Source organism: Hemiscyllium ocellatum, chromosome 4 (genome assembly GCF_020745735.1).
Source record: "Hemiscyllium ocellatum isolate sHemOce1 chromosome 4, sHemOce1.pat.X.cur, whole genome shotgun sequence".
In the NCBI taxonomy this organism is placed as follows: domain Eukaryota; kingdom Metazoa; phylum Chordata; class Chondrichthyes; order Orectolobiformes; family Hemiscylliidae; genus Hemiscyllium; species Hemiscyllium ocellatum.
The window spans coordinates 36,502,171-36,517,603 of NC_083404.1; the positions used below are offsets into that span (position 1 = coordinate 36,502,171).

General features: G+C 40.5%; 1 protein-coding gene across 1 annotated transcript in view; it reads left to right on the forward strand.

Annotated features, from left to right (window-relative positions):
* The window catches only part of LOC132815177 (regulator of G-protein signaling 22-like), a 145,131-nt gene that overhangs the window by 70,015 nt on the left and 59,683 nt on the right, over positions 1 to 15,433 (forward strand). Inside the window, exons 10-13 of the mRNA XM_060823991.1 lie at positions 363 to 517; positions 6,104 to 6,215; positions 8,330 to 8,455; positions 13,313 to 13,414. Of these exons, the coding sequence (XP_060679974.1) occupies positions 363 to 517; positions 6,104 to 6,215; positions 8,330 to 8,455; positions 13,313 to 13,414 (495 nt within the window). The remainder of the gene's footprint in view (positions 1 to 362; positions 518 to 6,103; positions 6,216 to 8,329; positions 8,456 to 13,312; positions 13,415 to 15,433) is intronic.

Consider the following 15,433-nt stretch of genomic DNA (forward strand, 5'->3'; position numbering starts at 1 on the left):
CAACAGGGAGTCCAAAATCATGTGTGGTGGGCACAAGTTAAAGTTAGCTTGAATGATTTAATACTTCTCTCAAAGGGGAGGAGGTGCATTGTTACATAAAACACTCTAGTGTAGAAAGGCAACACGAGGGCCAATTTTGTAGCAATTGTACAAATAAAGGAAGTATCAAACACTGGAAAAGTACAAGAATGAAAATCAGAAATTATTGAATATGACAGCTTAAAAAATCTATTTGGCTTGTGTAGGGTATAACATAGACTTTTTGCCATCACTTGCACAAATTAGATTCTGTTACAAGTGAAAAGGAAACAAGCCTGTGAATTTCTCTTAATTTAGTTCTGTTCTTGCAATATTTCCAACAGAATGAAAATAACCAGCAAAAATATTCAGCATGGGGACTCAAACCAGATTCTGCAACTCACATATCACCAAAACTAAATCCACCAAAACCCGTAACAGAGAATACATCGTTTGAAAAGATGATGGAGAGTCTTTCCAACAATGTAGTGAATAAGGAGTGAGTCAGCATGCCATGTTATAATGGGGAATGGCTTGTTAAAATATGAATAGCATGAGATAGTGATAAAATAACTTCTGTGTGCATTGCATTTTTAGCTTGCATATCTCAAATCAAGAAACAAAATTTAGTAGGTTAACACATGAAATCACGTAAGGTATTTCAGAACAGTTAGGCTTTGGTTTGGACTTGATGCCCTTGACATTAAAGCAGAATTTGGATCAGCAAGGCATCAAACAGCCCTCACAATATGAAGTCAATTGAGAATTAGGGGAAGACTCACCACTGGTTGAAATTAGACTGAGCACAAACAAAATGTGTTGGAGGCCAATCATCAAAACCCTCTGATATTGCTACAGAATTTTCCTGAAGTTTATATTCTCAGCCCAACCATTTTCAGTTTCTTAACAATAAGCTTTCTTCCAACTTAAGGTCAGAATTGGGGATGTTCACTGATGGTAGCACCATTTTTAACTCCTCAGATAGTGAAGCAGTCCATGGCTGCATGCAGCATTACATGGACAACATTCAAATTTGGCTGAAAAGTGACAAGTAACATCACTGCACACAAGTGTCTGGTTAATGACCTATCTCCAACAGAAGATATAATCATCTTATTTGATATTCAATGGCATTACCAACATTAAATCCTCTTGTATCATTGTCAAAAACTTCACTTAAAAAATGTGACTACAAGAGCAGGTCAGAGGTTAGGAATTCTGTAGTGATTAACTCACCTCATAACTCTCCAAAATCTCTCCACCATCTACACAGAAATGTCAGAAATTTGATGGAATTCACTCCCTTAGCATAGCTGAATGTCTCCACCACTTCATGGGACATGTGCAGCAGATGCCTGGGAACATCACCCCATAATCACCACGCTAACAGAAGGATGTTTTGGAGAGGGTACAGAAAAGTTTTAGCAGGATGTTGCCTGGGATGGGGAATTTTAATTCTGAAAAAAGGTTGGATAGATTAGGTTTGTCTTGACTGGAATGCAGTCAGTTGAAGGGCAACTTGATAGAAGTTTGTAAAATTGTGAAAGGCATGGATAGAGTGGGAAGAATGAGGCTTTTTCCCAGGATGGAAGAGTCAATCATGAGGGGACACAGGTTCAAATTGCGAGGAGAGGAAGTTTAAAAGAAATGTACAAAGTATTTTTTTCACACAAGGAGTGGTAAGTGCCTGGAGGAGGTGGTGGAAACAGACACAATAGCAGCATTCACAAAGCAGCTGGACAAATATATGAATATTGAAGGAACAGAGGGATACTGTTTTAGCTTAGAAGGGCAAAATATGACTGCACAGGCTTGGAGAGCCAAAGGGCCTGCTCCTGTGTTGTTTTGTCCTTTGTTCCATCCCCTGCAAATTACCCTCCAAGCCACTCACCATTTTGATTTTGAACTATACTTTGGAGAAGCTGGTATTGGACTGGAGTGTACAAAGTTAAAAATCACACCGTACCAGGTTATAGTCCAAAGGTTTAATTGGAAGCACTAGCTTTCAGAGTGCTGTGTCTTCATCAAGTGGTTGTGGAGGACACAATTGTAAGACACAGAATTTATCGCAAAAGTTTACAGTGTGATGTAACTGAAATTATACATTGAAAAATACCTTGATTGTTTGTTAAGTCTCTCATCTGTTGGAATGACCATAACAGTTTCACTTCTTTCATAAGTAAATCACAAAGCTTTTTTTAAAAGTTACATTCTCAGGTTAACTGTAACAATTGGTGTCAGGCCAGATAAGATGTTGAAGGTGTTAGCCCCACAGGGGTCAACGTATGAAAGAAGTGAAACTGTTATGGTCATTCTAACAGATGAGAGACTTAACAAACAATCAAGGTATTTTTCAATGTATAATTTCAATTACATCACACTGTAAACTTTAGCGATAAATTCTGTGCCTTACAATTGTGTCCTCCACAACCACCTGATGAAGGAGCAGCGCTCCGAAAGCTAGTGCTTCCAATTAAACCTGTTGGACTATAACCTGGTGTTTGTGTGATTTTTAACTTTGAACTATGTTGGCTTTCTTTCTGCTTTGCTGCATGAAATCCTGGCACTGTGGATGTATGTAAACCCAAGGACTGCAGTTGTTCAAACCTTTGCACAACACCAACACCTCATTGATGCCATTTTTGGAATGATAACAAATGTCAGATTTGCCCACCGTGCCCATATCCCAAAGAGGATCAATGAGAAAAGACAACCAGGATTCTGTAATAAATCACAAGTATCCTCATTATGACAGATCTTGTTGTCCACTTCATAATGATGTCCTAACATGGTTATTAGAAATTGAGTTGACAACAGCTTCTATTTAGATAGTTCAATTCTTTTGTGAGAATTTACAACCAATCTCTATGATTAAATATTAGGAAAAATGGCCAAAATCTTTGTAACAGCAGAATGTTTTAGGATAAAGGAATACAGAGAGGCAGAGGGGCTCAGAGATTTATGGTGGAAATTCAGAAGTCTAACTCATTGGCAGTTGAAGGCATGTTCATCAAAGGAAGAGTCATTCAGAGCCAGAACTAGAGAGAAATAAAGATTTAGAGCATGGAAAAGTGGAAAGGTGGTGAGGATTAAGACCCAGGCAGGACTTGAAAATGAGGATGAGAATTATAAAATCACAATGATTCTTGTTGAGTAACAGTGTAGGTTAGTAAACCGAGGGGTTGTGGGGATGGACATAACTTGAGTTAGGAACTGTCAACAATTTTATTTGGATGTACAATTAAGGAGGTTGGGAAGTGGTATCAACTATTGACTTTTTTCTCACTGATGCTGTAAAGCATTGTGATCAAATTTTGATGGGTGGAATGGTATTGCACCATATCACAATGGGACAGGCTGAAAGTTTAAGACAAACACCGAAAGAACTTCAAATGCTGAAAATCAGAAACAAAAACAGAAGCTCAGCAGGTTTGGCTGCGTCTGTGGAGAGAAATCAGAGTTAACATTTCAAGTCCAGTGACCCTTCCTCAGAACTGATGGTAATTAGGAAGAAGGTTTTTTATGCAGAAGATAGGGTTAAGGAGTATATGGTAGATGGAGATAGAGCCCAAAGAGAGAGAACAGTTGGACAGACAAAGTAGTGGGGAATGGTCAGCTATGGAGAATGAATACCTACTAATGGAGACTACTCGTGGATAACAATGATTTGTTTGTAATAGCAGACCATGTGATAACAAGGCCTGGTGTGTGGGAGTTGGGGTAAGAAAATGGGAGAATGTGCTTCAAGCTCTAAAATTGTTGAACTCAATATTGAGTCCAGAAGGCTGTAGAGTCCCCACAAGGAAAATGATATACAGTTTTCCCAGCTGAGCTTTGCTGGAGTATTGCAGCAAGCCTGAGACAGAGATGTTGGCCGGGGAATATATTCGTATGTCGATGTAACTGGCAACTGGGAGCTCAGGGTCTTTTTTGCAAACAGAATGTAGGCGTTCTGCACAGCGGTCACCCAGTCTATGCTTCATTCCCCCAGTGTAGAGGAGACCACATAATGATCAATGAATGCACTAGACTGGATTGTGTGAAGTGCAGGTAAAATGCTGTTTCATCTGCAAGGTGTGTTTGGGCCCTTGACATAATGAGGAGGACAGAAGTAAATGGCCAAGTGTTACAGCTTCTGTGGTTATAGGAGAAGGTGGCATGGGACTGTGGGGAGGATAGTGGGAGTGAAGGAGGAGTGGACCAGCTGTCCTGGAGGGAACGATGCTTGCAGAAGACTCACAGGGGAGGGGAATATGTGACAGTGGTGGCATTGTGCTGGAGGTGGCAGAAATGGCAGTTAATGATCGTCTGGATGTGTATGCTGGTGGGATGGTAGGTGAAAACAAGGTGGACCCTATCACTGTTGTAGGAGAGAAGAGAGGGGGTGAGGGCTGAAGTGCAGGAGATGGGTCACAACCGGCTGCTGGCCTTGTCTACTAGGGTGCTGGGGAATCCTCAGTTGAGGAAGAAGATGGATATTGTGGAAGCTCCCATGTCGAAGTTGGCACCATCAGAACAAATAGAATCCCTGCAGTGTGGAAACAGGGCTTTCAGCCCAACAGGTCCACATCAACCCTCTGAAGAGTATTCCACCCAAACCTATTCCCCTACCCTATTACTCTACATTTACCCTAACTAACATTAGTGGGCAGCATGGTAGCACAGTGGTTAGCACTGCTGCCTCACAGTGCCAGAGACCTGAGTTCAATTCCTGCCTCAGGCGACTGTGTGTGTGGAGTTTGCACATTCTCCCCATGTCTGCGTGGGTTTCCTCTGGGTGCTCCAGTTTCCTCCCAAAAATATGCAGGTTAGGTGAATTGGCCATGCTAAATTGCCCGTAGTGTTAGGTGAAGGGGTAAATGTAGGGGAATGGGTCTGGGTGGGTTGCGCTTTGGCAGGTTGGTGTGGACTTGTTGAGCCGAAGAGCCTGTTTCCACATCCCTGGACTCTATGGGCAATTTAGCATGGCCAATTCACCTAACCTGCACATCTTTGGACTGTGGGAGGAAATCAGAGCACTTGGAGGAAACCCACGCAGGCACAGGGAGAATACGCAAACTCCACACAGACAGTCACCCAAGTCTGGAATCGAAACCATTTCCCTGGCACTGTGAGGCAGCAGTGTTAACCGTGACTTGAAAGAAGTACATATTAATCATTCAAAACCTGTATCCCCATTCTAAGCGATTAAAGACTTAACAGCAATTTAGATTTGTTCAATACTTCACATCAATTATGTGACACTTTGATCTTTTACTATAAATTCTGTGTCCTAGGATCCTGCCCCACTAGCTAACTGACGAAAGAGCAGTGTTCCGCAAGCTTGTACTTCCAAATTGACCTGATGGACTATGACATGGTGTTGTGTGATTTTTAACTTCACCTTTTTGAGAATTGTCCTGCATCTGAGACAAGACAAAAGTGTGAAGAAGCACTGAATAATTTATTGTAACATCAGCTTCTGGAAACCTAGATTGATCCATTCAGAAACCTTACATCAGTCAATTTATTTTCATAAGTATAAATTATAATTTAGATGGAGGACTCAGGGAATACTAATCTGTTTTAAGAGAGTCCTTGAACCAATCATAATTTGAGAAAAACTGAGATATATTGGCCCTAGAGGATTATTAGTGACTTTTTGGGGGTCTGCAAAATCATTTCTTAAAAGGGTGAGACAGTGAGAAAATCAGAAGGGAAAAGGCAAAATAGGTAAAGGCAGGCCACCTGCTATTTTTAAATTGACCAAAAGAAAATATTTTTTATTTTGCCTCATCCACTAGCTTGACAAATCAGAGATACTAAGCTGGCGAGCTGTTTTTCTAAAACATGCTGGTCACTGTGATATGAATGTACAATGATTTCTGGCTCTTTATTTTTGACTAATTAAATTGACAAACTGCAAACTGCACAGTCCTATATCTTTGACCTAAAGACCAAAAACAACCAATAATCCCAAATAACATTTTCTAATTGTGCATTCACCCCATATTGAAAGGCTCTTAATGGATTTTCTTTTGACAAAATGCTTATTTTAGGTAGTTCAATTATTTTTACTAAGTTGTCATTATCTCCTTTCCAACAGTAACCTTCTCACTTCAGTTGGCAGCATTTGGTCTCAAGATGCAAATTCTGTATTTGCTTTTGAAAATCTAAAGTTACATAAATCAAAACAGAATAGCAATTTGGAGAAGCTGGTAAGTACTCAGTAGGATGCATAAACTGAGAAAAACAAGGAATTTATTACATTCAGCTGTACTATACTGAGCAAAATGTAATGTACAAGCCTATTAAATCATGATTCATAGTCAGTTTTGATCTTTTCCTAGCAATGGCCATCATGCAGAATCAGATGTTGTGATAGAACATTTGAGGCTTGAATGGAGCTTTGTTGCCCTGTGACATATATGGCTGTTATTGGGATTCCTGCTATTCTATCAATTGTTTTTTTTGTCCAAAATATATAAACTTTAAATAACTATTTGCTGAAATTATTCTTTGTGTCAACCTGATTTGTATTTGACCTGAACTAAGAATAGATGGCCAACATTCTGTTCCCGAGGAGTGGAAAACATTTTTAAAAACTTTAAAGTTACTTTTATGACCAGTGTTCCACCCAGTGTTACTAGACAGTGGGTGATCAACCTGAAACATTAATGTTGTTTCTCTTTCCAGAACTGCTATCACACCTGCTGGGTATTTCTGTCATTTTCTGCTTTTATTTTACTTTTTCAATAACTGTGTTATTTTGTTTGTTTTTCTACAGTACAGTGGGCAAACCTGTTAATGATTAAAATAACAGAAAGTCAGTAGGAGATGTTTAAAAAAGGGTTTATGTGATAGGGAACCAGTTTATGCTCCAAAGGGGAGAAAGTTTTTGCCACAGATGGTTTAAGATAAAATCAAATTAAAAATATACGCAGTTGCAAAACATTCCAGAGTACTTGGCAAATGTAAAAAATGTATTGAAGAATAATATGTAATATAATAACCAGTAAAGAATTATGGAAGGAAATGTATAATGGATATAATAATCAACATAACAATTCTTTCCCAATTATGTTAGGAAGAGGACTGTGCTGAAGAGTAATGTCAATCCTTTGACAACTAATAACAGAGATGTTGCCAATTAATATAAGGAAAGACATGAGAAACATTTTGCAAACTAACTTTCCATCACTACTCACAGATGAGGAAGAGGTCATCATGCCAATATAGATTGTTTGGAAAGATTTATGTCATTTGATCTTGTTCTCTATAGTTTGATTGATTTCAACCACCCCAATTTGGCATTTAAAGTTCACATTGGTTTGAACAAGACTTAACCATTCAGGAAGACAGAACTCTTGGATATTAAATAAAAAGAAGCTTATTAAAGAATGAGATATACTTAACAAGCAATAATAGACTTTTACAACTTCACTTGGTTGATCAGGCTGAAGAAGCATAATTCCTCAGGCTCCTTTGTTGACAGCAATTTCTTCCAAAATTCTGCCTGGAGATCTTTCAGTTTGTGTTTCGCAAACTATCCTTCAGAGCCTTCACATTTAACCCTGATCTGCTAGTTGCTTGTTATTTCAATAAACCAACTTGCAATCATGCTAATATTTCTGCCCTGGGCTCACTGCAATGTTCTAATGAAGCGCATAGCAAGCTGAAGAAAAAACACCTTATTTTTGGCTTAAATGCTTGACAGCCTCAAATGTCGATATTAAATTCCATAACTTCAGAAACTGGCCTCATTATGTTTAATCTCCATCTTATTTAAATGTTCTTTCCCAAAGCCGCCTTTGATTGTGTCTTATTTACTTTCTTTTTGGGAGAAAGGACCCATTCTCTCCTTTTCAAACCTCAATTTGCACTCACTTTATAACTCTTTTTCTCTTACACCACCATTAATACTCCCTTTGTCTTTTGCAATGGGACTCTATACCATTTATGCCTTTGCTCTTCTTCCATCTCTGTCAAAAATATATTTAAAAAACATTTTCAATTATCTTTTAGTTTTGAAGAAGCATTATAATGGAATCAAAACATTAATTCTATTTTCTCTCCATCATGCTGCTTTCCACCTGCTGAGCTTATCCAGCATTCTCTGTGTTGAACTTGAGACATATCTTGTCTGATAAACTTCTGGAAGGTTACTGCTAAATCCAAACGCATGATTATGACAGCTGTGTTTGTTGAGCTGTTTAACATGCTTTCAAAACTGTCATTTAATACATGCATATTAAAGTTGTTTTTTTTAATCTGTTCATGATATGCTTTCTGGAGCTGAATTAAAGTGATCTATCTGCAAATGTTTCTACAGATGCGGATCACAAATTACCAAGAAGCTTTATGTGATTATAAAATGGATAACTTGCTGCAGGCCCTGCACAAGGAAAGCAGGACTGGATACCTTTTCACTTCTTTTTGTGAACAAACAGGAAATCCGGTAAACAAAATATATATTGTGTTAGTTGTTTTATTAACTGGTTTGAAAATAAAATTGCTATGTGACATCCAATTCAAAACTAAAGTGATTTCACTTCCAAGCTAGCAAGTTTGCTGGGTCTAATGTTGCCACGACTGTTCTTTGTAAATCAAGTAAACTTCAGTGCTATTTTTCATATCCTTCTAATTTTACACATAATTTTATTGAGAACATTAGTCATATCTTGATTAATATTTCAATAGTTAGACTGGATGTTTTATATAGAATTATACAGAGATTGTTGGCCATTCTGAGTTTGGCCAATGTTTTCATTGTTATTTGTTGAACAAGTGCTTCAGATGAATTTTAGCCATTGTACTATTATATTTATCCATTTATGTTGATCATACAATAAGAATTTCTAGGCATTTGGGCAGTATACGCAAGAAAGCCCAAGTTGATATAAATGTTGGCCAGCTCGCAATACTTTAGTCCCACGAAGGAATAAAAAAAATTTACTAAGCTAAAGAAAAATTGAAAAATATAGAATTACTTTCTTCTTCCATTTCTCAGTCTGATCCACCAGTCAGGTAGGTCATGGGTGATCCAGATCCTAATGCTGCCTTAGCTTCATGCTGTTTGGCGCTGTTGCTGGAAAACAAAATCCGTTGGTCTTAGTTTTCAACTTTTCAGCATCCAATGTTTTTCTAGAAAGAGAGCTCCAGATTTCCCTTGACCTTTGTGCTTCAAGATCTTACTTTCAAACATCATAACTTTACTCAAGAACTGTATTGGGTCAGTGAAAGATGCTGAGGGACAGGTTAGAAAGGACTCTCAGTGTATGAGTATATTATACTAAATTACTAGTTTGCAACAGTCTTTATTCTTTAAGATGATGCTCAAATAAACTTGTTAATATTTAGGAAGAAGGACCACCAGTACATATTATGACCACACCACAGTACAAAGAGATGTGGGAGAAGTGCAATGCTCATCCCTTGATTGTGTACTCATGGAGTGAGGAACTATGCCCTCAAACTTTCTACTGTACTGGTTTAAAGTTTTAAACAGATGATACACAAAAATGGGTTTGATTTGTTTTGATTTATTTATTGTCACCTGTATTTGTTACAAATACAGTAGAAAGTGTCATTTAGTGTCGCCACTCAGTGCAGAAAATACACCAAAACACAGAATATAAAGTCAGAAAAATAAAACAATAAAGTTCATCTTATAGTCTTATCTCAGTAAAGTTAGGGGTTTCATTGGGAACAGCTCCCGCTTCCAGCTCAACTATGGGCCTGGATCCAGGCTCCTTCACCACCACTCCAAGTCCTGCTGCTAAACCAATGGCACTGCTGCAAATGCGCTTCGCTGCTGGAACTAAGATTTGCCACCCTCCAGCGCCATCTCATATCAATGCCACTGTTGCCATGATTTCACACTGGGCCAATCTTGTTGATGCAGCTTCCTCCAGTGGCACAGGACGCTGCACTGAGACCACACACATCGTCAACACTGCCTCTGCCATCACTGACCTGGAGCCTCCATTCAGCCTACGAGTCAGGACCAGGGGATTAAGCCTGAGACTACTCCTCACTCACCAGGAGACTCGGGCTGGGGTGAAGCCATGTCCACCTCATCTTGCAACTGATGCTGCCACTACCAGAGACCTCCTCCTTCAACACTTACTCAGCCTCACTGCCTCCCAGGCCTCTGCTGCCATTTTCATTCATTGGGTGAGTTGATTGGCAAACCTAAAGGCAGTCCTCACCCCATGCCAGGAGCTTGAGGGTCTGCTACTGCTGAAGCCACTGTGACCAGAAGAGCAGATGGAAGTGGACGAGCCCCTGGGCAGAGTTGCCCAAGCAATGCTTCTTCGCCATGACCATCTTGAGAGTAGCAATTAATCCACTTGATGGGTCAGATGCTATTGTTTTTGTTGCATTTTTCAAAAATGGTGCAACTGTTCATCAATTCTCAAATTACTTTCCTAATAGAGAACACCTTACATCTTCAAACTTTTGATGGAAACTGTGTGAGCAATTTTTGTATTTCTTGAAGCAGAACACTGACTGAAAACAGAGACCAAATGGAAACCAGAAAGATAATCAGAGAATGGAAACTGATCTTCTTTGTTTCTCGGGAAACAAACACTGAAACTGCAAACAGAATCTTTCATTTTAAACTGAGTACCGCAATCGAGCACATTAGAAGTCATCACTTACACATAAGCCCAAAATGGGTTTTCAGCTCACTATTAAGCTGGTGGGTTAATTAAATCTAAAGGAAGTTCTCACCTGATGCCAGGATCTTCTGAGGCAAAAGGTACAGGCATCATAGTTGAAGGTCAGTTGGACAGTCCTTCACCCATTGCAAGCCCATAGGATTTCTGAAGCCTGTATTGCTCATCCCCAGTCTATCAAGATGCTTCAGAGTAGACAGAAATTGGCCCCAAAGCTCAGTTATACATTGCTCGAGATTCTGGTCTGGGTGCAACCATGAAAGCAGCAAGAGTCACTTCCCCAGTGACGACGGCAGGATGTCCTTTTAGTTTTAGGAGGCCTGAGGTAAACCCTTAGTAAAGGCCTAAGCTGGTGACACATACAGAAAAACCCAGAACCGGTGCAGGAAGTGCAGACTATCTTCTGCATATCTCAAGGATACATGGAATCCTCAACTCACCGCAAACTGACTTATAGGAAGATCACTCGGTCTAATTGTGTCAGTGGACAGGTACGTCACATGGTTTGATCACCTGCAAGCCTCAGCAATACATTATAATGTGCACTGAAGGACTAACAGCCACTTCATGCACTCAATATTCGACCTGTTCCTGAGCAATGTGCTTCCTAATTACTCAATGGGGAGTGCTCTGTCATGGCTGTGGATACCTTTAAAATGCTGGTGTAGTCATTACATCATTCTCAATCTTCTTGCTCAGTTTGCTGAACAAGATAGATCTAGAAGAGGAGGGAGCAGGCCCAGACCAATGGAGGAGTGTGGGGTATACCGTCCAAATGAAGAACAGGCCACAGAGCTTGCAGAGGAAATTGTAACACCTCCTGAGCCACTGAGGTAATAGGAATGTCTCAAAAAGCAAGTGAGGATACTTCCGTGAGAACATTGGAGGCCACATTTAAGATCCAAGTCCTGCATAACATACAGTGGCTGACAGGTATATGTGCAAATCTGGAATCCATAGCTGTAGCCTGTGTCAGCAGTAAAGCAAGAGAGGAAATTCAAACTGAATTCAGGTACCCCTTTGTCTCAAGGAGGCAGGAAAGTGCCATCAGCACCTGCAAAGAAATGGAGCTTCCCTGAGAGCTACGTCTCACGAGACTCCACAGGTTCTACGCCTCCCCTCCACTTGTTTCCTCATTGGCTACAGCCAAGCCACCTCAAGAAAGGTGCTGTGCACCTCGATCTGTGCAGCAGACTGTCATCCTGCCCAAGCCTCCAGAGGACACTCTCCAAAGTCACCAAAGTGTAGCAGTCAGTATGTTGCCTTCTTCTCCGGCGTGGACATTGGGGTCACAACTCAACATCATGATAGGCAAATAAAGCAGAAGACTTTTCAAGGTGGGTGTCATGGGTGTTCAATATATATATTCAGTTTACACTTCCAGAAATATATATTCACTTGCCCTGTTGTTTCATTATGTTACTTGGTACTGATATATTTATCTGAAATTGAAATGAGAGGAACATCTCTCCCATCAGAATGACACCTTCTTATTGCCTCACATCAGTAACATATATGCCTGAAGTTGTTCTCAAGAACCAGCAAAACACATACCAAGCATATGAAAGGGCTGTTGTGGCACAGTGTAGTGGTACACTATCCCGGGGCCAAGAGGCCTCGGTTCAAGTTCCAGTTATTTCAGAGGTGTTTTATAACATCCCTGAGCAGGTTGATGAGAAACTATTTAGACCATGCACTTGAGATTTACACTCATTCTCAAGATTATTTCCAGGGACAAAAAAAATTGCTGGAAATGCTCAGCAGGTCTCAACATATGTGGAGAGAAATCAGGGTTAACATTTCAAGACCAGTGACTCTTCCTCAGAACATTCTGGTTTATGTGGTCAGGTATCTGAAAGGATGGATTTCTCGCTTGGCTGAAAGTTAATTGGGAGCAAACACTCCACCTAGTTCTATTTTTAAGGAGGTGCTTGACATGCAGATAAGCTTCCAGACAACTGCAGCCAGATAGGTGGTCACCCCTTAAGATCAGACAACTTCCTTTCAAAACTTTATCTTGATGTTTTGAGGATAAGGAACCTTATTTATGAACTCTCGCTCAATTGAGTTCAACAACCTCCACTGGGATAGAAATATTCTGCTGGGTTGAAAACGAACTGTAAATGCAGCAGTGGAGACTAATCTGATGCATTTGAGAGAGTTGCTCCTTAATGATGTGCTGTTCCAGGCTCTCTTCCCAGCTTCAGTTAGTCCTGAGTTTGATTGTAATGTAATGACTTATCCCTCAAAGGTTGCTGAACATTTCTGTATAGTGTATTCCTTGCTTTCTTAAGCAATATGACTGCATGGTATTCAGTTAATTTTTAACTTTTTTTTGTAGGATTCATCAATTATCAATACCTATGCAGAATGGTAGATTGGATAAAAAGATAAAGTCACCAGGGCATAGGATTGCTCTCTCATTAGAGAAAGATGACTGGTGGTGGTTTAACCACTCCTCAAGAGAGGTTCTTTATAACCTAAGCTTGTGTAGGAATTAATCCACACTGTTGGCATCAATCTCCATTGTAAATCAGCTGTCCAGTCAACTGAGCTAAGCCAACTTCCTTGGTAGATTGAACAGTATTGCTGTGTAGAATATTAAATTATTTTTTTTTCTCACTCTCTTGCAGTTATGGAAGAACTGCATCAACCTGTGGTTTGACCTAAAAGAGTATCAACGACTTTTTTATGCCGAAGTCTTTCAGCCTTTCAAACTCAGGAGACAAGCTCAGGTAAGCTATGAAATAAAGAGTATTAAAATAATTAGCAATGCTTGGTGATCCTGATCTGGATGGAGGACTGAGGAGTTGCTTAAAGAGTGTTTTGGGGTAGTAAATGGGAAAGATAAGAAAAGGCAGATAATGTCACAAAAGTAAGATATTCTGCTTGGTTTTTATTCAGTAAATGTGGTAGGCTGCACTAGAAACAATTTTAAAAAGCTTTGGAGGTACTCATGCACTTTATCTGAGGTGTTAAGAAATAGGACCAAACTATGTGCAGTTCAGGTGCTTGTAACGAGTAACTTTAGTGCAATATTGCAAGTTTACTACAGGCAAGAGATAAGAATTCAAATTAAACTATTCTAGAATGTAAATCAAACGTAGAAACATTCAAAAATCACTCTGCTGTTGCTGTGTTAAGTCTAAAGTTTTGTGAGAAGAGTGTGTTATTGAGATAAAGGGATGCATTTTATATTAGTGTGTGGGATGTGATGAGTTATCTGGAAAAGAGTCTTTGCAGACACTGTTGCTCCGACATTTAGGTGATATGTTGTGTCCAGGGGATATGACCTTTTCTGTGTCGTGATCCTCTGCCCACCCTGAGCCTGGTGTCTACCTGTGGCTGGAGATTGGTAATGGGAACCTGCAACTGGACCTGCTTCCATCTCTGGTGACTGACTCAACATGCACCCACCTCCTCCCATCCCTCTTCCTGTAACAACTCTATCCCTTACTCCCAATTCCTCCGCCTCCGCCGTATCTACTCCCAGGAGGAGCTCTTCCGCTCAAGGACATCCCAGATGGCCTCCTATTCCAAGGATTACAATTTCTCCTCCTAGATGATCAACAGTACCCTCCAACACATCTCCTCCACTTCCCAAATCTCCGCCCTTGAACCCCACCCCTCCAACCACATCAACGATAGAACCTCACTGGTCCTCACCTTTCACCCACTAATCTGTGGATTGAGCATATTATCCCCACAATTTCTGCCACCTACCATCAGACCCCACCACCAGAGATATATTTCCCTCACCACCCCTATCAGCATTCCATAGAGACCATTCCCTCGTTAGGTTCATCCCACCCCCACCACCACCCTACCCTCCACTCCCGGAACCTTCACTGGCCACTACAAGAGATATAAAACCTGTGACTACACCTCCCCCTTCAACTCTATCCAATGCTCCAAAAGATCCTTCCACATCTAGCAGTGATTTTCCTGCACATCCAAACACCTCATCTACTGTGTCTGTTTCTCTTGACGTGGTCTCCTCTACTTTGGGGAGATAGGATGCCAACTTGTGGTGTGTTTCAGGGAACATCTCTGGGACACACACACACACCAAACAATCCCACCAGCCTGTAGCCAACCACTTTAACAACCTCTCCCAATCCACAAAGGACATGCTAGTCCTGGGTCACCTCCACTGCCAAATCCAAATCACCCGACACAAGGGGTGTTCTTCCACCTCGGGATTCTCCAATCACACGGCATCAATGTTGACTTCACCAATTTCCTCATCTCCCCTCCCCCCACCTCATCCCAGATCCAATCCTTGAAATTGGCACTGTCCTTTTGACCTGTCCTATTTGTCCATCTTCCTTCCCACCTATCCTCTCCATCCTCCCCTTAAACCTATCACTATTGCCCCCCCCCTTCACTTACCTATCGCCTTCTCAGCTACTTCACTCCCAATCCCAACCCATCCTCCTATTTATTTGTCATGCATTTGGACTTATCACTGGTGTGTGTGTGTGTGTGTGTGTGTGTGTGTGTGTGTGTGTGTGTGTGTGTGTGTGACATTTCTGGTCTTTTCAGGAAGCAAGGAACATGTAGTTGAAGCTCAGATAAATAGCGCAAAATATTCAATAGGTTGTGTGGTCCATCCCTGCTTCCATTTCTTATATTCTTAGGTTCTCTTGGGACTGTGTATTATAATCCAGAAAGCAAGTTGGTGAAGTAAACATAAGCTGATGAAGAGTTATCTAGACTTAAAACGTTAACCTGCTGTCTCTCTGTGAATGTTG